Raw genomic sequence first — 26,108 nt, 5'->3', positions numbered from 1 at the left:
GCTGGATGCAGTTTGGAGAATGCACCAGTTTTGTTTTTGTGTTTTACTCGGAGATCTGAGGAGAGATTCTGCTGTGTTGCTTGGTTCGGCCCTCAGAGAAGAGCTCCAAATAAAATTAACAGAATAAATCCTCATTCTGTGTGTTCGGCCTGCAGGAAGCTTGAAGCTTGTTTTCAGGCAGAAGTAGTGCAGTCCTATTAGCAACACACAAGACAGAAACAGCAGGGTCACAAAGCATTGCAAGTGTCTGCGATGCTCCTTCAGTTCCCAAAACAAAAACACACACAGAGCTCACGAATTTACACGTTAGCTACACCTAACAACCAGCAAAACACCTGTATACGAAAGATGGTCATAATCAACCCAATGGTTAGATTCAAACAGCACAAACAGGTCCAGAGGTGCAGCTCAGGTGAAGCTAGCAGACAGTTAGCAACTAGAGTCACCTGTGTCACCATCCACCTGTCAGTCACAGAGGCCACTCCCCTAATAATACAAACTTTAATCCTTAATACAATTTAAAAAGGTGAGTTATAAAAACAGGTGCCATGAAGGGGACATGATCCACAGAGACCAAACTGTTTGTGTATCAGCCTGTAAACATGTTTATTTCTGCTGTAAGGATTTAACATGAGGGTCTATGGGGACTGACCCACAGCTGCCTCAGCTGGACATCAGGGGAACTGCAGGTGCTGGGGCTTCAGTTTTCATCCTTAGATGCTAATGTTTGGGCCATAGCGCTTTATTAACGGGGAAAACTACGTTTTCTAGATAAAATCTCAATTCTAATCAGCTATTTTATTCTATTTAATTTATCCTATTCTATTGTTTTTCTTAATTGTTGCTGCTCTTAACTTTGTACTGTCCACTTTCTGCCGTGACCAAGCAAATTTCCCACTTGTGGGACTAATAAAGGTTTATCTTATCTTATCTTATCTTATCTTCATTCACCTAATTTTCCAGGGAAGAAGAGTGAGCTTTGAGATGCTCAAGCATTTCAGCATCAACATTTTAACTTTACTGAATTTAATTTGAACTTAATTTCATGAGAAGTCAAATTTATTAGGCTGTTCTTGAACGCTAATCACTTTGTCCCACTGAGGAGATCTCCAGGCATCGTGTAAAATTTCAAAATGTAATGAGGATGTAATTATAAATTAGAAGTCACACATCTGAGACGCCGTCTCCTGGGTTTAAAGCTTCCTGTTTTGATTTTCGGGCCCTTCCCACTCTGTCACGTGTGTTTGCTTCCCGAGTGTCTGTGGCGCTCGGGGCCGTCATGTTTAATTCAGGGGGAGGTGGCGTTTATCAGCCAAAACATTCTCCCACATGAAAGTGAAACCTGGTGCCCGTCCAGTGTTAGATATGCAGTCACAGCGGGATTACTGGTGAGACTTCGACACAGGGGAGGATCTTAATGAAGACACACAAAACGCCTCTCCCTGCCGCCACTCACTCGTGCCGGTCTCGTTCCCACCCTGGAGTCTGCAGACGCTCTCCCCTCCCCGCTTGTTTTTACTCGCCCTGTCACCGTTTCATGTTCCTCTCCGCATTAACAGTCTCAGCCTCGCTGTGCAGAGGCGACTCGGTGGTCAGAGAGTCCTGTCACCTCATATACGCTCACCTGATGGCTGAGTGACAGGTGTGAGGGGAGCTGCAGCCGCACACGTCGCTGTGATTGGACAGATTCTGTCACTTTTCAGCTCCTGGCAGTTTCAAACCAAATTGCACGACAATAATTAAGTTCATTGTTAATTCAATCATGCACTGGAGTTTTCTCTTAATGATGACGTCACAGATCAGCTGTTTTCACAATACACCCCTTCGCCAAGGAGGCCACGCCCCTAATGGTGCAAAGAGTTTTTTAGCATCAGACATGAGGATTACTTTGAACTGTGACTCATGCAAAGCTGCTCTGCAAGGTCAGTCACTGTAGAGACAAAAGATCTGAAATTTGGAATAAGCACAAACACACAGGAACCAGCTGCTGCTCCTCCATAACTTCATTAATTACTTATGATTATTTGATTATTATTGCAGGGTTTTCATTTTTACTCTGTCTCACAGCTTCCTCTCTTCCTAAACTGAGCATCAGCTCTGTGCTGCAGAGAGGAGAGACGAGGAAACCTAATATAATTCAGTTATTCTGCCAAAAAAAATCTCTGTTCCTCTCTGGGATTTGAAATCCTCCAGCCACAGAAAATACCACATTATAATTCATAACCAGCTGCATGCAAATCAATACCCAGGCCTGATGTTACTGGCTGATGTGAGGAAGCTGCTTTGGCACAGAAAAAGGAGGAAGGGGGGGAGCAGCAACACGTTAGCATAGCATCCATCACAAAGCGACACGTAGTCAGAAGCAGGAGGCAGCGTGATCCAAGCACACGGATTTGGACATTTGGTTTTTCAGTTGTGGTTGTTTGGTTGGAGTCAGAGAGGTTGTAATTATTTTAATGAGTTTAACGAACACACGACAGCTCGCTGGCCTCAGAAGCAAACACATCGTCATCACACTGAAGCTTGTGTGTCATCGGTCCTGTCTTCCTCACACGGCCCCTCCCTGAGCCTGGTTCTGACGGATGTTTCTTCCTGTTAAACGGAAGTTTTTCCTTCCCACTGTCACCAACTGCTTGGTCATAGAGGCTCAGCCTATTGCTGGGGTCTCTCTGTGTTCACATTATAACTGCTGCTGTGATTGGTTGCTATATAAAAAAAACTGTACTGAACTTAATTAAAAGCTGAGCGAGGCCGGGCGGTCGGTGTGCAGGTGTGCACGTGTGCATGTGTGCACGACCGTGAGCGCGCAGTCTCTGATCTCATTGTTCATCTGTGTGACGCTGCAGAAGCTTCCAGTTCGTTTTCATCATGTTCGAGGTCTGTCACATTAAAAATTATCAGACTTATCTTTGTTCTCTTTAAGTAATTAAGATGAAATTAGCTGGCTGGGCCAAGTATTAGATTTGGGACATTCGCTGGCTTGGTAGCATCCACCCATCTGTTGGAGGGTGGTGCAGCTTCCTTTGATGTTTTAACTGCTGATTTTAATTGGCCTGTTTTGTTTGGGACCAAATGGCGCCACAGCAGATCAGCAGCAGTCGCACGAGGTGCTGCTCGGTCCTGTCTCTTTAAGAACCTCCTTCCCTAAAAGCCTACTTTCCTCTGATTGGCTAACATCCAGAAACCTGCTGAGGGGCGGTTTGTGCAGCAGAACAACTGAATAAAGAAATCTGGCTGGAACGTACGACAGAAACACGGTGAAGCATGAAGGTCCCGTTTTTCCCTGTAGAGCAAAGCCAGTGGATGACCTTTACAGCACAGCTGTATACAGGAAGGTCCCGTGAATCATTAATGACTGCACGCGTCGCTCTATAGATCAGCCCCGACAAGGAGAACCATCCACGAGGTTCTTTATTCTAAATGCCATTAATGTGGTGAGCAAACTACAGCACACTCACACAGTGAACTATACTACTGTTTTTATCTTTTAGGCATAAAATCTTATTTTGTGCTCATTTTATATCTTTTTGTGGCAGCATTAGTGATTATTTGTAGCTACATTATACACAGGAACTCCGGCCCCAACAGTTTGGTTAATGCACTGCACTTCCATCGGGTCAGCAGAAACACAAGGTGGAAAAGTCACGTTTTAGCCTCATGCTGAACACGTTCATATCAGATCTTTCTTGTTCTTTGGCTTCGCTTCTGTTTAAGATTTCCCACTTGGTGCTAAATGGATTAAAATAAATAAATGGGTGGATATGAACCTGAAGCTAAGGGTAAACCTGTTTGGAAGTTAGGAGGTTAAATCTGCCAACGTGTTGCTTTCAGTGCTCCTCAATAACCTCGCAATAAAAAATAAACTTTTGATTAAGTTATAAGTGAACCATTGGAGTCATGTCTGTGTCCAGGTCAGTGGAAGATTAACGTTGGGATTAATTGAGCCTGACTCAGAAATGTTTAAAGGACACATCAGTTTGGCTGAAACAAAAACCAACCTTCACCCTGCAGAGGTCACATGGCTGATGTTACAGTCGATTTTTCCTTTTCCTGAAACCTGCGGTCGAGGAGCACCACCACCTCAACGACTCCTGTAACCACCTGCCCACCCAGAACTCCCGTCATCAGGTCACCCTCCTACGTTAACCACCTCTTACCCATCCCTCTTCTGTCCTTGCTCCAGAAATGGCACAACAGCCATGACCTCACCAGAGCCAATCAGGATGTCTCCAACCTGTCAGTCATTCCTTATTTATCCCCATCATCCACAATTTGCTCTGCTCTTTAAGCCTGTAAACTCACATTATTTTGTCATGGTGCTCACTATTAAAATAATATAACATGTAATTTGAATTAAAAAAAAGTGACAGGGCCTCCGTCATACTTTCATCCATTCTTTGAATAGTGGGTGGTGCCAGTTCTCCACTTAATGTCATTTTAACCATCGCAGAATAACAACAGACGAGCTCCGCTCTAACTTCGAGACAGGAAGAGGAAGGAAATCTGATTCTCCTGGTTTCCTGTTCAGTTCAGGTTTGGTTAGAGTCTCATCGCGTTCGTCTCTTCACTGGATCAGAAGCTTGAAGCGGAGCTTAGCAGACCAAAAGTCCAGCAGCTGAAAGCATCAGCATGGACAGGATTAAATATGAGTCCAAGGTCCTGATGCCACTTTTGTGCTGCTGCTCCGTGTTGGTGCTTTTGCAGTACTGCTATCCAAGTTTCGTCAATGAACAGCGAGGTCAAAGGAATAAAGTTCTGCAGAGAGAACAGATGTTTTTCAGGCAACCTGTGGAGACTTTCTTCTATTTGCAAACTGATTTCAGCTTAAAGTAGCTGAGGTACCATCGCAGCTTCAATGTCAGTGTCAGTCAGTGACGGACATGATACTGAATCATTTCCAGAGTCATCATGTGCGCTTACTTCTTTCTGTCTTTATTTCATGACGACTTTTCCACCAGAGCCAAGTTATTGAGATAAATGTTTTAAATCATCATAATTCACAGCATGCAGCACATGCATGACGTGCTAAACTGCACAAAGACCCAAACAACAGACAAAACTTAACCACAGCGATGCCACAGTTTGGTCTCTGGGCTTTATTCAGATTAACATCCAGATAAAATCCCAGAATTTAATCAAACCTGGAGCTCAGCCTCGTTGCACGGTCTGTTGCTATAGTGACCTCACAGCAGCCATATTATTGGTCAGATGCTCCAAAAGGCTCCAACAGCACAAACACGGTCCAGAGGTCCAGCTCAGGTGAAGCTAGCAGACAGCTAGCAACTACAGCCGCCTGTGTCACCATCCACCTGTCAGTCAAAGAGGCCACGCCCCTAATAATGCACACTGTAAACCTTAATACAATTTAAACAGCTGATTCGTCTGGTATGGAGGTCGAAACCAGCTGAATAAGTAAAAAAATAAATAAATAAACAACTTATCACTAATCACTTGCTTTAGTATGTTTTCGCTTTTTGTTCATATTTTTGCTCTCCCATTTAATATTTTATTTTATTTATAAATATATTAATTTAAATATTTATTTCCCAAATGGTTTCCCTCTTCACACCGTGTCCTGTACTCGTGTATCAATAATGTACGAGTCATTATTGACAAATAATGTAAATTATTACAGAAATAATTAAACAAATTCATACTTACAGTTGTATACGGAGGAAACTGAATGAGAGGTCATTTTGACAGTAAATATTTCTGTGAGGAAGCCAAACTGAATGATTTCACACTTTATTAACTGACTTGTGTGCGCATGTATTTCAACATTATTTCCTTCTATCCTCTCTTTTATTTTTTTGTCTCAATATTAATAATATTGTTGCATTTTCAGTCCTCCATAGATCACACATCACCAAAATAAGTTGATAACAACATTTAAATCTGATTTAAAATGTCAATTTTTAGCTACATGATCAATAAACAGACCATCTGAGGTTAGTGTTTTCTTTTTTTCTCAAACTCAAAAATTAACCATGGCTACTAAAATACCTCCAAACTGTAATTAAAGCATTAAAGTGCAATAAAACAGCACAGCGCGTCACGCAAACCTCGCTGCATCAGAGTAAATGTACTTTGCACCACTTGCAGAAACACAGAAATTTGTTGAGAGACGAGAGGATGGAGGGATGGAGGAGGAGGCGGAGACTGGAACGGGAGTGAATAATCCCCCCCCCCCCCCCCCCCCCCAATAAAAGAAGAAGGAGACACGCAGCAGCATTAAGGCAGAATAAAGAGAGTAAATGTTCGTACCTTTGATGGTGAGTGGAGGAGATTCCTGCACAAACAAGTGGATGTCAGTGCATGAGGGGTCCGCACTAACAGGTGGTGAGAGAGGAGCGAGTAGCCGAGCGGTCGAGAGAGGTAGGAGGGAGGAGAGAGAGAGAGAGAGAGAGAGAGAGAGAGCTCTCCTTCTCATAGATTCGGACTTTTAACTCTTTCTGCCCCCCACCCCCTCCTCACTTCCTCTGTTTTCAGTGCGATGTTTAAGTGTTTAATATCCTTTCGCCGGGCTTCACATCCACCTGAAACGTCACCGGCGATGAAGCTCTTCCTTTAATCACACTACACATGTATTAGATTAACTCCCCCTCCATCCCCTCTTTCTCCCCTTCTTTTTCCTTCCCAGGGCTGCAGATTGCAGGGAGCAGAAAAATGTGCCAACAGCAGCATCTGTCTTTCTCTCTCTGTATAATTTGTGGTTAATGATGCCTAATGATACATTTGTGCATCCAGCACACATATACAATCACACATAGCATTTTTTCCTCCTCCCTTGCAGGAAAGGGTGTAGAACATGTGGCCTCCTCCTCCCCCCGACCCTTCTCATCCCACCACCTCCTCGGCCCTTTGTTCCTCCTCTTCCTCACTCCTGTGGTCACACAGATAGGTGTCCCTGGGGTAGAGGAACCCCTTGTTAAAAAAAGAGAGAGAGAGAATGTGCCACTCTCCATCCTTCCTCCTCCTCCTCTTCTTCTTCTCTCTGCATCTCATCCACCCACACACTCAGTCTTTCTCTCTCCGTCCATGCATGCCAAAATGGACAAGGAAACCCTGCGATTATTTCTCACGTTTCGTGCACACCTCTCTCCTTCTCCACCTCTGGTCTCAAGTGCAACATGACAGGACACCCTGCAGTCCACTTCAAGGGTAAAATGAGGACGGGTACCACAGCTGCTCCTGCTGCTGATGTTCTTGTTTTTAAGAGCCCAGATGGAACAGTTTCCTTTTAAGAGGCGGTAATGAGTACACTGAGTGAAACGACTGAACTCTGTGGGTAGATGGAGATGATGCTCTGGAGGCTGGCAGAGGTTTGAGGAGGTGAGCAGGATGGAGGATTAGGTGGAGAGCGTTGGGGAGTCTGGGCAGGTAGGGCAGTTGAATTATTATTACAACTGCACAAAAGGAAAGAACTTTAAATCTGCTAACTAATTAATACTAATGACTTCCAAGTTTTATTTATATAGCAGCAAATCAGAACAGCAGTTGCTTCAAGGTGCTTTATACTGTAAAGTCCTACAGTAATCACAATAATCCAGAAAAACCCAACAATCATATGACCCCCTATGAGCAGCACTTTGGCGACAGTGGGAAGGAAAAACTCCCTTTTAACAGGAAGAAACCTCCAGCAGAACCAGGCTCAGGGAGGGGCGGGGCCATCTGCAGGGGTAAGGTGGAGTCAGCAGCTCTGGTCAGCGTTGATCCAATGAGCAACAGCGTGCGTATGAATAATTCTAAAGTAGAAGAGCAGACTAGTGAAGTGAGTGGCCACGCCCACAAGAACGACATGAATCACACTCCCTTTTAGCCCCACCCTTTTTCTTGAAGCTGTCCTCATAAAGCTGACACGCCTTTTGCTCCTGTGTTATGTGTTTATTCACCTCTCTGCATTTAATCTTGAGTTATTATTCATCTCTTCCACAGCATGTCTTTGTCCCGTCTTCCACCCGGTCGCAGGTTTCTTCCTGTTAAAAGGGAGTTTTTTTCATCCCCCTGTCAAAGTGCTTGCTCATAGGGGGTCATATGATTGTTGGGTTTTCTCTGTGTTACTCTGAGGTCTTTACCTTACATTGTAAAGCACCTTGAGGGGACTGTTGTGATTTTGTGTGATTTTATGTCTTTTCCTTCAGAGCTACACAAATAATTTTGCGCTGCAAAAGCTGCAACAACAACGTCTTTTCTGAAAAGCATTCAGGGTTGAGAGCTGCAGGGGTTTTATGATGATGAAATTTAGAAATGTGTGCAGAAAGAAGCTGTTTGCTGAGACAGCAGAGGGTGAACGTGGTAATTAAAGAGCTTTTGCTTCCTTGTTTACTTTCTCGTCTGTTTCCTGGACTTTGATCCAAAGAAAACTTTGAAAATCCAAAACTTGAAGCAAACGTCTGCTTTTCCTCACTTCCTGTCACAGATGTGCTGCTCCTCTTGTAGACGTGGATATTAAACATAAAGTTTTTAATAATGAGCTCCGTGTATGCACAGACAGAACACTCCGTTTGTGGCAGGCTTTTTAAGTTGTTTTAATTCTCGTATTCTTCATACTGCAAAGTAACGACGGTACAATATGAACCCGAGCGGCCTCTGAAGATCCCACCGCAGCACTTTGGTGTTCAGAGGAGTTCACGGTCCACTCGGTGACCGCGAGGAGCCCAAACCATCGTCGCTCCACCGCCATGCTGCCAGCTGGTCTGAGGCTTCCTCTTCACTTTGTGTTTCACGGACAAACATGTCCGCTTCAGCCTCGTCTGTTCCAGAAGTCTTTGTTTTGTTCAGATGCAGCTTTGTTAAGCTTTGGCACCATGTTGAGGACCTTTCCTCCGGCAGCTGTACTTGTTCAGGCTGTTTCTAACTGTGCTGTCATGAACTTTAACCTTTGACTGAGGCCTGTGGAGTCTCAGATGGAGCTCCTGGGTTTTTGCTTGGGCTGAAGTTGCTGCGACTTCCACTCCTGGGAAGACTGTGTCGCTCTTAACGCTCACACTGATGATGATCAGCCAATCAGGTGCGTTTCATTATTAGCACCTGGCTGCTTCTCATCATCTTAATTCTGGTGGAAGGAATGAGAACCTGTGAAAAGCTCTGCCTCCATATTTTATACATCTGCAGTCTCGTGGATGTTGTGTAGTTTTTTAAAGTAGATTTAGTGTTGGAAACCTCAGAGAGAAAGAAGAGCAGGGCAGGATTCATTGAGCTTCTTCCAGCAGGTCTGTCCTCTGAACGTCTGCCCTGCAGGACGAAGGATGTCGGCTATAAGAGCTGTTAAATATTTGATCGTTGGGGCCACGTCCAGCCGCCCTCTGACAGACGTGCCTTTAGTCAGAAACCTGGTCACACTGTATAATAAACTTCCTCACCCTGTTCTACTTTTTCTCCTCTTTCTTCAGTCATTCTCGTGGCCAACGATGCCGTTAATTACCGATGATAATGCTTCAGGTAATTGAAAATATTAACCGGCTTCTCGTCTGTGCCGATCTCTGCCTTAGAGACATGCGGTGCTGCTGGATTGTTGTGTATTATGCAGATTGAGTGTTATTAACCCCGATGGTCCTGAAAACACGAGGCAATACCCAGAGTCTGAATTCACTCGGGTTGTGTGTTGTGATCCTGTTGTCATGTGGAGCCTTTATCCTGCTTTGTGTCGGTTCATCTTCTCGCCTGAATCTCACTCGGTTTGTTGGAGATTCAGCTCACGTCTCAGTGACTGCTCAGCATCGACTGTCTTTGAATGCTTCACCGCGTGGGTCCACACTTCAACCCCCTCAGCAGAAGATACTGGCTGAAACTTTGCTCCCTTAGCTCATATCCATCATCCACAGCCGCCTGGTAAGCCCCTAAATTAAGGCTCTGTGTGACAGCATTTGTAATTCATGCCTTAATTAATTCACACTAACGTCTTTGTTGATAATCACCCTGAAGACTTTTAGATTTGTTAAAAAAGCTGAAAGTAAAACCTTTTGATTCGGTTTCACCTCTGGGTGAAAACTTCAGTTAGAAGTTCCTCATGGTGCCGACAGCATCTGCAGTGATGACAGAAAACAAACGTCCACTGAGATCCTCATCACACCATCAGGGATGTTCGGCTTCCGAACGCGGGGCCGCGAGAAAACCCGCAGCAGCTCATCCGTGAGGGACGGATCGTCTCAGATGTTGCTGAAGTTTGGTCACTGTTCCTAATGTGTCTTTGTTGGCCTCAGCAGCTCTGCAGCCTCCAGCAGGTATCACGCCATCTCCACCCTCCAACCTTTCAGATCAGAGTGAAATGGAGGCGACTGGTTGAACAGGTACTGGTGGTGTTAAAACATGAACATTCTCGTAACGCTGTCTGTGCTTCATTCAGTGGATTTATTCAGCTCTGCAGCTGATTTTAAATCAAAACTCTGAACATCACCTGCTCCACACCAGGTTATGTATTCATCATCAGTTACCATGGTGATTTCGCCAGGCAAAAAGTGATCCACTTTCCTTCGACACAGCTCGTTGTCCCGTAGTCCTCCGGGGGAGGGAGGGAGGGCTGCAGAGCCGCTTGCAGCTCGGTTTTTGTTTTTGTCTGTTCTGTGTCGCAGTTTTTGGGGACGGTGACGTTCAGCTTTAACGCCATCTTTAGCTGCCTGCACCTCAGACGGGTGAAGGAAGTGCAGTCTCTGGTGTGTAGTTCATGTGTTTTGTCCACCCATCCTCCACCCCAGCCTCCTCCCTATGTCGTTCTGAACAGTGAAGCTTCATTCAGAACATTTCCTCCCTGATTTTTCTGCGTCTCTACCTGACGAAGCAGCTCGGTGGTGTAGGAAGATCATTTCTTTGAGCCATTAGTGACAGACTGGTGAAAAACACTTGAATGTCACTGAGTCAGAGGTTCCTTACACTGCATTTCCATTTCAGACTCCATCTGTGTGCTCCTGTCTGCTGAGGCTGTAACCAACACGTTGAACATCATCTGGGCGAATTAAAAGATTAAAGATTAAAAGTGCCCAGAAGTGTCCTGTTATTGTTTCATGAAGCTCATCGAGCCTTTGCTGGCACCAGAGCTGATGTACGCTCTGAGAGGATTTCACGTGCCTGCTGCCAAATGTTGCTTTGATTGGGAAGTTTTGGTTGCAGTTTGGTGTCACGTGGTGACAGATAGTGATGCCGTCAGGTTTTATTTGGCACTGTGAGGGTGTGTTTTGACACTCGGTGTGTGTCTTTTGTAGAGCAGAGCTTCTCCAGAGAACAAACATCAGCCTTTATTTTAGCAGAAACAGAAACTCACTGATTGAGAATGAATTTCTCTGATGAGCACAGGCTCGGCTTCAGCCGGCTGTACTTCTTACTTTGTCGTTGTTTTTATTCTTTTATCTGATTTTTTGTGCTTCTTTTGTGTCTTTTGGTTGTCGTCAGTTTAAAGAATAAAAAGCAGCACTGAGCCAGAAAATCATTCGGTGGATTTAAAATGTTTTGCTGCTAAAACACTAGATTTCCTGCAGCTTTGCATTTCATTGTTAATTTAATTAATTTTATGTTTTTTATATATTTGTATCATCATCAGCTGATAGTGTCTCTGACTGGAGTAGGTGACACTCATAGGGATCACTTTGTGTTGATGTACAGTCACGTGTGTCGTCTACTGTGGACCCTAATGCAAGATTCAGAGAAAGGCAGTTAACTCAAAGTGGAAACAGTGTGAACGACGCTGAGACGGGTAACAAAACACAGGTGAAGATAAAGATGGTGACACAGGCGAGGAAGTCAAACTAAACCAAAACACATAAAAGAGGAAGTGAGACAGCTCAGCTACACTGACACGAGAGGATGAGACGAAACACGGAGCATTTTTCTCCTGCTGTTTAATCCTTGCTCGTTGGTCCCGATGAGCTAATGAACCGTTAATTTACCCTCTTCAGTTTGTGCTCGTGCTTCAGCTGAAGCTCGCGGCTGTACGGAGACGAGCAGGATCATTTGTAACGCTCCCCAGTGTTTACGTCCTCCTGCCCACGTGCCGGGTCGCGAGCCCACGAGCCTTAAACTCTTTGATGAGCGCCCGCTCCCTCCGAGCCTCATTACGTTGCTCGTGTTCAGCTGGATTTCCTGTCGCCTCTGCTTTGCTGCTCTTTGTAGACTCGCCGTGGCCCTCAGAGGGTCTCCGCTGCTGGACAGCATGAATTATCAGATTCCTTTTTTATTATTCGGAGGACTGCATTTCATTCTGACGCCTAAAGCTTCTAACAGAGAAACAATGGAGGAAAAGCACCCTCGTCGTGTTTTATTTATTATCTGCTCACACCGGGTCGTATCTCCCCGATTCAGTCATGACCTCGTCGGTGTCCACGTGCAGATTGATTTCTTTAATGGTCTGCAGAGACGAGGCAACAAATCCCAGTTAAACAGCCGCGTCCAACATCAGCAACCATGTGATTAGATTCAGAGTTTCCAATCTCTCCTTCACGTCTCGACGCTTCATTCATGGATGAATTTACGAGTTTTTAACACCATCGCATGTAAATGAGCTCCACGCCACGGGATTCGGTTAGTTGGAGATATAGTGCAGCTGCTGCTTATCACCTTCACTTTGTCATTTTTTTAATATGTTCCCCTGATTCTCGCCCTGCGCTCCGCCTGGATTTAATCAGGTTTTCACAAAGTCGGCGCCTCTCAGCTAATGTGGTGATTTAAGCTCAGAAATCATCATTATTAACGACGAGGCCGCTAACACCAGTCCTCTCCGCTGCTCGCCTCCATGTGCTGATGTGTAAACACCGTCTGTAACAGCTGAGAGAGCAGTTTACATACTGTACACCTCAGAGTGTGATGACAACAAAGCATCTGTTAATGACCTTGTAGTACCATATCACCCTATCAGAGCACTTGGCTCTCGCTCTGCAGGCCTACTTGTTGTTCCTAGAGTATTTAAAAGTAGAATGGGAGGCAGAGCCTTCAGTTTTCAGGCCCCTCTTCTGTGGAACCAGCTTCCAGTTTGGATTCAGGAGACAGACACTATCTCTACTTTCAAGATTAGGCTTCAAACTTTCCTTTTTGCTAAAGCATATAGTTAGGGCTGGACCAGGTGACCCTGAATCCTCCCTTAGTTATGCTGCAATAGACGTAGGCTGCCGGGGGATTCCCATGATGCACTGGGTGTTTCTTCTTCACTCACTATGTGTTAACAGACCTCTCTGCACTGAATCATATCTGTTATTAACCTCTGTCTCTCTTCCACAGCATGTCTTTATCCTGTCTTCATTTGCTCACCTCCAACCAATCACAGCAGATGGCCCCGCCCCTCCCTGAGCCTGCGAGAGGTTTCTTCCTGTTGTTTTTCTTTCCCACTGTCACCAAGTGCTTGCATGTTAGACATCCGACGGCGCTGTTTGCACAACGCAGCAGGTATAAAATCGTCTTTGATCCTCAGTGAAGCCACATCGGGGTTCGTCTGAGCTCTTACGTGTTTGCATTGCGATGTGTAACACGTGCGCTGCTTAGTCTTTCCCGCTCGCTGCAGTTTATTTGTGCAGATGTGGCGTGTAACTCGAGGCAACCACAGCTGTGAGGGGAGTGGTCTCAGTCCTGTTCCCAGTGACTGTTTATGGTGAGGCGACCAAAGAACCTTCCTGAACTCAGATATGCTTTGCATTCTGGGATGCAGGAGGATCCTCCATGTTGTCGACCAAACAAACAAACAAGGCACCTGCTTCCTCCGTCACATGGGTGTAGAGGCCAGCCAGCGACTCCTGGAAACCTCTGGAAGAGTGTCTGATATCACAGTCCGATACCAAGCACTGATATTTTTAACGTGTGCAGGGGAGAGCAGCGTGTCATAATTTGAGGTGAATGACCATCAGTATACTAAATCTGCATACATGACCACTAAATGATGTGATTGCTGTTCTTCACTGTTACAAATGCACCGTTCACAGGTTTTCACATGCTTTGAACCTACTGGAGTCCTGAATGAGAGACGTGTGGGTCAGCTTCTGCTCTTCAAATAAAAATGGACCTGACAGTTTTTATTTTCACACACTTTCATAGATGGAGCTCCAGGTTAGGATTCCAGCTCAAACGACACACTGGTGTCAGAGGGCTGAATGTTTTATTGGACTGTGTGAATATAGTCTGCTGAAGAACCAGCATGATGACCGATAACATTTACTGAAGCATCGCTGTTATCGTCATCAGTTACCTGGAGATTCTTTACCTCTCTGAAAGAACTGCCTGTGACCTCTGACCTCTGAGCTGCAGGTCTGAGTCTTGTCACAGTCGAGTTTTGCTTCATGTACGCCATCAAATATCTCCATGTGAAGCTGCTCGCTGTCACTCGCTGCAGCCTACCTGCAGTCAGGGGGAGGAGCTTCTTTCTGATGAGCAACACAGTGAAACTAAAATATCGTTCCCATCGTGGTAGTATCGATTCAACACCAATACCTGTGTCAGTACTCTCAATGTTTGTGTCAACACTCCCCACCCCAAATCTGCCGACGCTTGTAAACTTGAAACAGTCCTGCAGAGAAACACCAGCAACCATATGAGCGCACGCTTTCAGAATCAGAATCAGAATCAGAATCAGAATCAGAAAGGGTTTTATTGCCAAATGTTGAGCAGGTTTACAACATTAGGAAATTGCTGCGGTGCTTCAGTGCAAACATACTGTCATAAATTACGCTTAAATAGACATGAAAAAATTAAAATAAGAATAATAATTAAAGTGCTAAGTAGATAGATATATACATGATATATACATGCGTGCAGGTGGTGATCAGTGCAAACATGATGCAGTGACACAGCGTAGGGTCATGTGTTAGTGGCGGGGACAGTCATGTGGTTATTGTTCATGTGTCCAACAGCAGAGGGGAAGAAACTGTTCTTATGGCGAGAGGTTCTGGTGCGAATGGACCGGAGCCTCCTGCCTGAGGGGAGCAGGTCAAACAAACTGTGTCCAGGGTGAGAAGGGTCAGCTGAGATCCGGGCTGCACGCCCCAGTGTCCTGGAGGTGTACAGGTCCTGCAGAGATGGGAGTCTGCAGCCAATCACCTTCTCAGCAGAGCGCACAACACGCTGCAGTCTCTGTTTGTCCCTGATAGTGGCTCCAGCGTACCACACGGTGATGGAGGAGGTGAGGATGGACTCGATGATTGCAGTGTAGAACTGCCTCATCGTCCGTGTTGGCAGGTTGAATTTCTTCAGCTGCCTCAGGAAGTACATCCTCTGCTGGGCTTTCTTGATGACGGAGGTGATGGTGGGCTCCCACTTCAGGTCCTGGGTGATGGTGGTACCCAGGAAGCGGAATGAGTCCACAGAGGTGATGGGGGTGTCAGTCAGGATGATGGGGGGGAGTGGGGCTGTGTGCTTCCTGAAGTCCACAATAATCTCCACTGTCTTCTGGGCATTCAGCACCAGGTTGTTGTGGTCTTGGTGACCCTTTTAACCCCATACGCTCAGTCTGTGTGACCTCAGCCCGCTGAGTGTTTGCAGTGCTGCATCGTGGTTCACTCGCAGTTAGCTTTGAGCTTTCTTTGTGGACAAGAAACGAAACCACAGAAAAAAGCTGACAAACTCAAAGGATTCAGACCAGAGTAAACGATCTGGAGCTGAGAACGTTCTCTCTGAAGGCGGGACCAGAACAAACACACGCATGAACATCCTTTGAGTTTAAATTCGTCTTTCAAACAAAGTCAAATTTTCTAGCACTGACGACGCCGAGTGTTTGGCACACGAAAAAGAGTTTGTGCCTTTTTATTTTTACAAACCTTCAAGCGGAGCTTTTTTCCTCTCGTGCTCTGATCATCGTCATTATGCACGAGTCAGCGCGTGTCAGTGTGCGTTTGTGAGCGTTCGATGTTCGGGGATCGTCGCGTTCCACTAAGACCAAAGTCAGCTCAGTGCTTTCGTGGGGAGTCGCTGCGCGGTGAACTTAACATTTCTTAACATCTTATCATTAGCAGCCATAATGACTTCTGTGAAGACCTGCAGGCTGCACTGTGGACGAGATTAACTGCAGACTCACTCACTGCTGCTCCAGTCTCAGGGCGGGAACATTTTACTCAGAATAACCTCTTTATGATGCTTTTCCTTTTCTTTAGCAAATATTTATATTACAGTGTCAGATATTCACAACTGAGGTGAAAAATGACGTGACCCAGACGCTCAGGCCTTTGCTGGGGTCACTGTTACCACTGCAGGCCACGGCGAGATCATTTAACACATTTTATACAGGAAGACATTTCAAAGCACTTTTTAAAAACAGCAAATCATTCAAATGCAAATGAGAAGAATCCGAGGAAAACAAATAGACGTATAAGATACAGAGAAGACGACGCGATTACTGGAAGTGGAAACAGGTTTAAACCTGATCATTTGGAAGCTGCAGTAGATTAAAAGCTGCGAAGAGAAACTGACTTTGCTTTTTTAAACTGTGTAAATCAGATGTAAATAAATGATTGTAGCTGGGATTAAATGGCTCCAGCAGATATTTAGGATGTTTTCACAGATGAGGAGAACAGGAACGCTTCTTCTGAACAAAACGAGGGCCTCGGATGGCCGGCCAGCTCAGACGCGTCCTCTGAAAGTCAATCTACCGTTAACAGCACAGACACTCAAAGTCCTCAGTGATCATCTGCAGAGATGCAGCTCTGCTAAGGACTGCTTGGTTTCCCTCTTATCTGTTCTTTTATCTGTGCTGTTCCCCAAGGATCAGTACGAGTTCCTGCTTAGTTTCTGTTGTCACCACAAACAGAACATTCCCGTGGCTTCGGGCTACATTTGGAGAGAGAGCTGTGTTTGTGTTTGTGCGTCTAACCACACCTTAGCCTGCCTAACCCTTGCACATATCCTTGGGCAAGACACTAACCCCAAGTTGCTGATGCATCCATCAGAGTGTGACTGTTGGAAAGCACTTACAGAGAAAGAGCAAACGTTCTTGTGTGAATGAGCAGAAAAGCGCTGGATGAGAACCGGTGTGTTTACGTCTGTTCCCTTCGTTCACTTACCTGTTGCGGTGGAGGAGATGGTGTTCCTGCCTGTGTGGATTTGTTCTTGCTTGATGAGTTTGTAAATGGTTATCTTGCCCCAACCAGCACCACACTTCCTCCTGTAACGCTGCATCTTCGTGTAGCAGCGAGCGTATGCAGCACTGCACACCTCCAATCTAATCCCTGAAAGCAGCTACATCAGGTGTGATAGCAGCGTGTAGGTGGTGCAAGCAAAAACAGGTCATAACAATGTTTTTATTTTTGAAATGAAACCTACATATTTGACGAGTGGTTGAGGAATTCATCCTTCCTTCCTTCCTTCCTCTCCTCCATCCCGCCTTTTCCTTTTCATTCCTCATATTCCTTCGTTTGCTGCTTTTTCTTTTTACCTTTTCTCTTCTTTCTTTTTTGTTCTTTCTCCATTCTTTGCCTCCTTCCTTCCATCTTTTCTTCATTTCCTTTCTTAGGTTCCTTTTACTTCCTCCTTTCTTTCTTTTCTTTTACTTTCTTCCCTCCTTTGTTAACAGCAGCTGCCTCAGAGCTTCGTGCTGAATGTGCCGCAGCTGTAACAGGACATAAACTCTGCAGACAGTTCGCGTATGTTACGTGTTCTTGTAGCCAAACTGTAACATTAAAGTTCATTTGTGTTCAGCTCCCTCTGCCCGCCTGCTCGCGTCCTCTCTCCCGAACACGGTTTCATTCGTATAACAGGAAGCGGCCCAGTCGATATTTGTGACCCGCAGGCCGCCGGGAACGAGAAAACAATATCTGCAGGGCGACCTTTCCCTCGCGCCCGCTGTTCCCTGTAATAAAACCAGCAGCTCACACAGCAGATACCATCGGCAGCAGGAAGTTCGATCTGGGCTGATTTCATTCAGCTCTCCGCATCCTCGTCACCGCCTGAGTCTCCATCACGTCTGAAAGCGTGTTTATCTCCGTCAGCCTCGATATGAGACTCGTTATGATGCGAAGACGGACTCCTCGCCAGTCGATGTGTTTTGTTTTCATTTCACTGTATGACACAGGTTTATAGATTTTTGTGCTTTAGTCCGACCTCTCTGACCTTTAACCGCTGTTAACCTGCTGTCCACAAACATGGAGGCCAGATTAGTAACCAGGACTGAACCTTTAGTACTCAGCCTCGACCTGAATGTTCCTGCGTGTCACTGTGGGGCAAAAAGAGGATGAAATTGTAACGAAGCTGGAAGTTTACTTAACAGGCTTTATACACCCAAACAGATACATTTATATAAACATAACGTAGAAATAATCAGATTTCAACAAAGGAAATTTACTTTATTGGTTATGTTTCAGTTTATATCATGAATATTTTCTTTAATGGTTCAATATTTGATAAACGTTTGTCCCAATACACAAAATGTGTCCCAACTTTACAGAAACTCCATGAAATGTCTGATTTGCGTACATACATGCAGAACATGTGGTGCACGAGTGACGGTCGAGGGCAGACGTGGACGGCGTCCCGACTCATCACAGCTGAGCCCTCAAACGCGCTCTGGTTCCAAAAAAACTTCAGTCGGTCCTCACAAACATGGACATGAAAGCTTACACCCCCACTTACACAATATCATATTACCCACTCATAACAGACGAATGATCTCTGTCTCTTTGGCAATCCTCAGGACCAGTTGCTAGGCAACCAGGGGAGTTTCTAAGAGCACTGGTATCTCCTCTGCAGAGGGGGAGGTGATGGGGGAGGCGTGTGTGTGCGATAGTGGTACAGAAACACTGATCTGGATGTTGAATGGTGAGGCTGGTTATGTAAGCGTGTATAAATATTCCTGATCCCTGTTTCCACATCAGAGCCAAATCCTGCAGGTGTGCGGGGGATCCGATCCGTCCTGCTCCCCGCTCGTCCAGCAGCAGCAGATTTTTCCAGCAGCATCGCTTACAACGGTGGTGGAGCCAAACAGGAAGTCAGGATTAAGCAGAAATAGACCGTTTAGTTGGCCCGTTCGCACCGCACGAGCTGATCCTGTCTCACTAAATGCTCGGGATCTGGTTTCCCGGCAGCAGGAGGCCCATGACGGCTCCGGACTGAAGGTCATGATCTGCAAACAGGTGAGATGGTTCAGGTGTGCTGCGCGTCAGCCCGTGGACTGAAAAACCCTCAAATCCCTCAGCTGATCAGAGCGGCAGGGTTCACGCTGTGACAGGCAGACGATGCCAAAGTCATGAATAATACAGGAATAAATAATCCATCAAATGCATCAAAAATATAAAACATAATAATACATGCTTGGTTTTGTGAGAATCACAAATAAGACAGCTATAAATAAAAAAATATTACATTTTAAATTAAATATGAAGGTAAACTCCAAACATGCCCGTTTACGTAAATGAATGAATAAATAGATTTATCTGAACGTTTTGGTCCCTTTGATGGCATCTTGATGATACGGAGCCATTTATTTGTTCCAGCCTCTTACTGAAGAAGGCCTCCATTAAAGGGAGCAAAGTCGTTTTTCCACGGATGGGGGCAAAAATACCTAGAAATATAAATCATTTACAGGCATCTCTCCGAGACCGATAAAACGTTGGATGAGCATCCTTTAGCCTGCAGGTGTAGATTTGATGAAGCGTGTTCTGTTTTCACTCTGACACAAATCAGCCTCCAGTCTCTGAAGTTTCCACATCCTGCCCGGCGCCCGGCTAACTCCCGACTCCCTCAGCTGAGGCAAGTGAAGCCGCCGCAGAGTTGGATGTTAAATTATAGATATGACTTGTCAACTTCTTTAAACTTTGGGCCTTCAGTAGAGACTTTTATAAAAGATATATGTCGCCATGGTGACGTGACCCAGAGGTTTCTGAGGTCTGCATTTTAAAGTTTCCACAAGTTACTACTGATGCTAACACGTTTTGCTAGCAGTTAGCTGCTAGCTATCTTTGCAGACAGCTAGCAGCTAACTGCCACCTGTAGCTAACTGCCACCTGTAGCTAACTGCCACCTGTAGGTTCCTCTAACATCCATTTTTAGTGACATCATCTGACCAACAACACAGTTAAATGCAGTCGCATGGCAGGATGCTGTAAACGAACTTCAGTCAGGAGAACAACTGAGATAATCCATCCACAATACCAGGTTATATACATATACAAACATTAAAACATGTTAGAAACACAACAGCCTTAATGAACACAGAGTAGTTTGGAACCAGGGTTCATACGTCATCACTTAAAGACCAGATACAGTCTAACAAGCTAGAATTAGCTGATAACAGCACTCCACCTTCTTGTCTAAATATGGCAAAACACTAATGTTGAAGGGTGCCTACGTGCTTCTATTATTAACAGTTTGTGCAGTTTAAAAAACAAGAGTAATAAAGGGGAACCAATCAGGAAAAAGCAGCAAATTACTCTGTATTGAGTATTGGGGTCTCTATTGAGTCCAGTTTCAGGGCTGTTAAAGAAACAAAGGTCCAGCAGAGCACAGCTGGGTTTATGCCACACATGAGATTTGTTGTTGAGATGAGGAAAAGTACAGAGTAGCGAACTCCTGTTTTTTCTGGAAAGACTTCAGATATGAAATAATAATGAAAAGTGTCTGCGGCTGTCAGCGAGGCATCTCCGCCGCTGAAGCCCTGACGGCACACACGAAAGCGCCTGTGTTCAATAAGCGTCCCGCCTCACGCCGTATCTGCGCTCACACGGAGAGAGGCGGGCAATGAACCAATCACAGCGATGGTTCAGATTCAGAGGAGAGCTGCTGCAGGTACGCGGAGCTTCACTTTAATAAACACACGGCCAGAAACATCTGCACAGCTGCAAACACACAGTCAACCTGCAGGTCACATGACCACACCCAGCTCATACCTGAAAAGCTTTTTTTAAACTGTCACCTAATCAAACTAATCAAACATTTCTTTATAAAAACAAGCAAACAACAACAACCATCGCTGTCACAGACCTGATCTCGCCAGCCAGCCAAGACTTTAGAACAAGACTGATTTGATCCTTTTATTAGGTACAAAAAATTATTGACCCAAAATGTTTCCATGAGGAAGAATAAAACAGCTTCGAGAGGGAGACCCAAACAGGTCGAGGTGATGTGGACGGTTTGTCCTGGACTCCTGAGGCTGGGCACTCAAAACAAGTTCAGCACAGTCCGGCTGCTCTGTGTTAGCTGGCCCAACAAAACTTAAACCCCAGTTGGTGATAACAGGGATCACAATGGCGAGCATAGATACGCCCACATCGCTCTCCTGCCCAGGGCCTCAGGCTATTTCTTCTGGAGTACTGAGGGGTTCCCAAGCCAGCTGAGACATACTCTCAGGTCTGCCCAGAACATCCTGAATCACCTCCACGGGCTCCATGTGGAGAGGCAGCGACTCCACACCGAGCTCCTCCTGAATGACCGGGCTCTTTACCCCCGTGTGCTTCTTTCTGAACAGTTTCATTAGTTTAAACAAAAACCCAAGAACACGATCAAATGTTAATGCAGGACATGGATGATGTCATATTTGCCTATGTCCATCATTTATATACAGTTTGTGTGCTATTAAAATTGAGAAGCTGAAGGTTACTATGCTAATTCCTAATGAAGTGCTCGCTGAGTGTAGAAACCTGTGGGATGATTTTTACTCCACATAAAAACCCAAAAGGTCATCGGCGCATCTTTGATTGTGGGGACGTCTTTGATTGCGGGGACGTCTGAGCGTTGAGTGCGGTTTCATCACCTGCTGCTGCTCACAGCTCTGCAGCTTGTCCCGAGTTTCAGTGTGAGCTCCGCAGAGTCCGTGTTACGTAACGCTGCGCTGTTGCATAAGCTCGCATCTAAAACTGCAGCACAATAAACTTCAGTGTGATCAGACACTTTTCTCTGAGTCCTGCTCAAAGTCTGTGCTCACAGAACAACAGGGCCAGAGTCCAAGTGGAGCCAGGCAACACATCACTGTGACCTGTAAAGTCCTCACACACTTCACACATACCAGACTCTCAATGGCTGAGAGATGCTGCCCCCTGCTGGACGATCCATGCTCTCCACCAGTGTTGGTCAAGTTACTTGAAAAAGGTAATCAGTAACTAATTACTGTCCTGGTCGTTGTGTCCTTGGGCAAGACACTTTACCCTACCGCCTACTGGTGTTGGCCAGAGGGGCCGATGGCGCGATATGGCAGCCTCGCTTCTGTCAGTCTGCCCCAGGGCAGCTGTGGCTACAACCTTCAGTTTTCAGGCCCCTGTTCTGTGGAACCAGCTTCCAGTTTGGATTCGGGAGACAGACACTATCTCTACTTTTAAGATTAGGCTTAAAACTTTCCTTTTTTCTAAAGCATATAGTTAGGGCTGGACCAGGTGACCCTGAATCCTCCCTTTGTTATGCTGCAATAGACGTAGGCTGCCGGGGGATTCCCATGATGCATTGAGTTTTTCCTTTCCAGTCACCTTTCTCACTCACTATGTGTTAACAGACCTCTCTGCACTGAATCATATCTGTTATTAACCTCTGTCTCTCTTCCACAGCATGTCTTTATCCTGTCTTCCTTCTCTCACCCCAACCGGTCGCAGCAGATGGCCGCCCCTCCCTGAGCCTGGTTCTGCCGGAGGTTTCTTCCTGTTAAAAGGGAGTTTTTCCTTCCCACTGTCGCCAAAGTGCTTGCTCATAGGGGGTCATATGATTGTTGGGTTTTTCTCTGTATCTATGAAGCGCCTTGAGGCGACTTTTGTTGTGATTTGGCGCTATATAAATAAAATTGAAAAAAAAAAAAACTGTAGCTGCCTCCACCAGTGTGTGAATGTGAGAGTGAATGAATAGTGGCATTGTAAAGCGCTTTGGGTGCCTTGAAAAGCGCTATATAAATCCAATCCATTATCATTATTATTTAAACCTATTTTCTGCACATTCCAGCTCATAAAATAAAATATTTTGTGTGTTTACACTCAGTCTTTCAAATAGATGCAAGTAAAACACAGCAGAAAATAAATAAAGTCAAAGACTCAGCGGTCCTGTTGCTCTATTTTCACTGTAAAGATGGACTGCGGTAGGCGGAGGTTTACCCTGGTGCAGGTGTGCCGCGGTCAGTGGAAGAATCCGCGAGTTTCTCTGTGAGTTTCCCATCACGTCGTAGCTACTCAGTGCTTGTTGGAAGTTTAGGGTTTTTTCGCTGTAAAAAGAAGTTTTCTTCCCACGCACAGCGGACACTAATGTTTTTGTCACTTTTTATGGAATCAAACTCAAAGTAAGGTCAGTACTTCCACGCTTTAAACGCTGCACGCTCATACTCTCTCCCACAATCGATATGTGATCCACTGTTGATCTGCACACAGCTGTTGTCACGAACGTCGCACTCGCTTACGTCACTGTCGTGAGACATTCTCGCAAAAAAATCACGGTTTTAGTAACGCAGTAACGCAGCGTTCCTACTGGAAAGTAACGGTAATCTAATTACTGTTTTTGCAATAGTAATCCCTTACTTTACTCGTTTAGTTTACAGTAGCCCCTTACTCTAACCATAACTCACTGTAACCCTGTGTGAGTGCTGCTGGTGAAGTTACATCGCTGCTACACGTTCTCAGTGTTTCCATCTTCGTGGCGTCACAATCACTTTGTTTCATCACTTTGCAGATGAGATTGACCTTTAACCTGCACATTTTCACCTCTTCACCTGCATTCAAACAGCTCTGCCTGAGGAAGTGCAGCTGGGGTTAGCCGTACCAGACTCCATTCACAAAAACAAGATTTTACCTCATAAACTGAGTTGTCTGCTTCTGCTGTGATTGGTTCGCTTTAAAACCTTTCTTGCTTCAAATGACGGCCCACCAACTGCAACGGTTATATTTAGAACATTTTCACCTGTTTACCCGTCATAAGAGATGTCCTCCCGATCCCTTAGCAGCACTCAGCAGCAGTGCATCACTCCTGTGATCTGAAAGCTTTAATTCCTGCTTTTGTCAGTGGAGTCTGGTGCTTTGTTTCAACAAGCTGTCAGAGTGTGCTTCACATTTAGAACATCCACAAAAGCTCAGACGTTGGTATTTAAACACGTTAGTGTGGCTCTGAACTATCTAGGCTCTCTTTCCTGGCGCCTCACTACATCCATCTTTTATATACAGGCTGTGTTCTTTCACTGAGGCCTAAAAGGAAGAAACAATGAACACTCTCATTTCAGTTTAACAAGTCTTTAATCGTAAAAACAAGTTTAAAAAACATCCTTAAGAATGAGCCATTTGCCGCCACCGCAGTCTCGGTGCGCGGTCGCGGTCCAAGCGGGGACCCAGGGGCACGCCGCCTCAGGTGAGAGCTCTCTAACACCTGCGGGCCCATCGGAGCTCAGATGCTCCTGCCATCTGCACGTGTCGTTCTGTCGCCAAGGACGCCATGGTCGGTTTCCGGGATGAGCCGTCCGAGATTCCCTTTAGTGGAAAAGAAAAATATAAAATAATTAATTAAAATAAATAAACACGAGGAGTTCAAGCATCTATTTACCAACAGCAGCACCATGTGTTAAAAATCTGTTTTAAAAAAATCCAAAATTAAAATTTTCCATGTTTTTCTTCATTTACAGTTTCATTAGGTGATCTGTCAGGTACATCTACGAGTTTATCCTGTAGGATTAAATCATAATAAAGCTTAAAAATGATGTAAGAACTGTATCGGTTCTAAATGACTTGCAGTACCTGCACAGGCCACCAGGAGGACACGTAAGAAGAAAAGAGATGAGGAGGAAGGAGGAGGACAAGGGAGAACATGAAGAAGACGAACAGGGATGTGGAAAAGAAGGAGGATGGAGAAGGCTTGGGGTGGGGCAAAGAAGGAGAGGAAGAGAGAGGAGCAGGAGGAGGAGATAAGAAGGAGGAGGATTGTAGAAGTGTACAAACTTCTACTGGAAATCTGCCCATTCAAACTATGAACCTGGTGATGACGTGCAGGAGGCGAAGGGCAGGAGTTAATAAACAGTTTTGTTCTGAGGGAATTCGTATTCTACGGGAAATATATTACATATATTTTAGCTAAAACAACAACTATGCTGTTTTTTCATACATGACGTCACTACTCCTCAACCTTAACTGTTAATTAACAGCTGGCTTTAAATTCAGCTGTTAATTAACAGTTAATTATTGTTAATAACTGTGGAGCAAGCGCAGTTTAGGAAAAGGCCTGATGTGGTACAGTATGCTGTGTTCCAAACATTCGTTTAAAAATCGACGATTTCAGATTCAGACCGATCCTCGAGCAAAGAAACCGAGAATATGGATTCAAAGTGGACCGCCTACACAGGAAACACGCTGCCTAAAATTCGGCGCACGACTCGATATAAAAATTAACTTTGGACTCTTTTCTGAGGGCTGTAAAGTCAAAGCGTGGCAGCAAAAGTGCTGCGGTAGAGGCTTAAATTCAAGTTCTGCACGCGGCGCGTCTGGCGTCACATTTGCCCAGTTCCAGCGTTCCAAACAGCCACAGACCAGACAGCGTTCAGAAATCTGCCCGTTTTGACGTGTTTATGGCCTCTGTCAGTGCAAACGGACTCATGTGAGTCAGACGCCTTTGCTCTGACTGAAACAGCATTCCTGCTTTACTTCGGCGCACAGTTACTGACACACAAACACGGTTTTCCCGGGTTTACCTCAATATTCACTCCTTGTCTTTCTTCTCGCTGTTCTGGAGCTTCTCCACGATCTTGCGCTCATGTCCTGCGGGGTTGTTTCTGTTGGTGTTGTCGCTGGCCTCCTTCTTTGTCCTGCCCTTCCGAGCCGAACCTTCTGCAACAGAAAAACTAAAGCAGTGAGTTTCCCGGGCCCGGAACACGAACCGGACCGAACCAGGACAGGTTAGCTCACCTGCGTATTTATCCGTCAGGTTATAGTACTCGTACTCGTCGTAGTACTCGTCCTCAAACTTGGTGGGCTTCATGTTTTTCACGTCGACGTGACTCATGTTTGTTTTTCCACAAGTTTGTCAGAGATCTTTGCGTCTGCGCAGTAAGCCTCTGTGTTCGCAGGTTTGTCTGTTTTTCGTCTTTCTGTGTTTATATATGAGAAGCATGCACCTCCTCCTCCTTCTCCTCCTCCTGACTCCTCCTGCAGGGCTCCTCTTTCCTCTGCACTAATGTTGCATCAGCCACAGAGCTGCATGCTCTGGATAACAAGAACACACTCTTTGTGTCAAATACACAACTTTTTGTCTCATGTTTCTACTTTTTTTTT

At 45.3% G+C, this 26,108-nt stretch overlaps 2 protein-coding genes across 3 annotated transcripts in view; both read right to left on the bottom strand.

Moving 5' to 3' along the window:
• Nucleotides 1-19,807, bottom strand: part of doc2a (double C2-like domains, alpha) — an 81,581-nt gene extending 61,774 nt beyond the window's left edge. Inside the window, exons 1-3 of one of the 2 annotated variants that reach the window (XM_085272313.1) lie at nucleotides 19,478-19,807; nucleotides 18,377-19,114; nucleotides 16,965-18,112 (exon numbers count right to left, since the gene is read on the bottom strand). In XM_085272313.1, the coding sequence (XP_085128439.1) occupies nucleotides 16,965-17,079 (115 nt within the window). In that variant the 5' untranslated portion in view covers nucleotides 17,080-18,112; nucleotides 18,377-19,114; nucleotides 19,478-19,807. Of the gene's footprint in view, nucleotides 1-6,264; nucleotides 6,364-16,964; nucleotides 18,113-18,376; nucleotides 19,115-19,477 lie in introns of those variants that run through there. The other variant, XM_085272314.1, reaches the window with a different exon arrangement.
• A 4,260-nt stretch (nucleotides 19,808-24,067) lies between these two features.
• Nucleotides 24,068-25,923, bottom strand: nupr1b (nuclear protein 1b). Its single transcript, XM_085272311.1, has 3 exons — nucleotides 25,743-25,923; nucleotides 25,529-25,664; nucleotides 24,068-24,317 (listed from the first exon to the last, which is right to left on the bottom strand). The coding sequence occupies exons 1-2, from the start codon at nucleotides 25,837-25,839 to the stop codon at nucleotides 25,537-25,539; spliced, it is 225 nt and encodes a 74-aa protein (XP_085128437.1). The 5' UTR covers nucleotides 25,840-25,923; the 3' UTR covers nucleotides 24,068-24,317; nucleotides 25,529-25,536.
• Between the last annotated feature and the right edge of the window lie 185 nt (nucleotides 25,924-26,108).

This window comes from Mchenga conophoros, linkage group LG4 (assembly GCF_057382185.1).
Source record: "Mchenga conophoros isolate Kocher_MC1m ecotype Shallow Benthic linkage group LG4, M_conophoros_male_GT1.1, whole genome shotgun sequence".
NCBI lineage: Eukaryota > Metazoa > Chordata > Actinopteri > Cichliformes > Cichlidae > Mchenga > Mchenga conophoros.
Note: the sequence above shows the minus strand (reverse complement) of the source record. Positions and strands in the feature narration are given on the sequence as shown.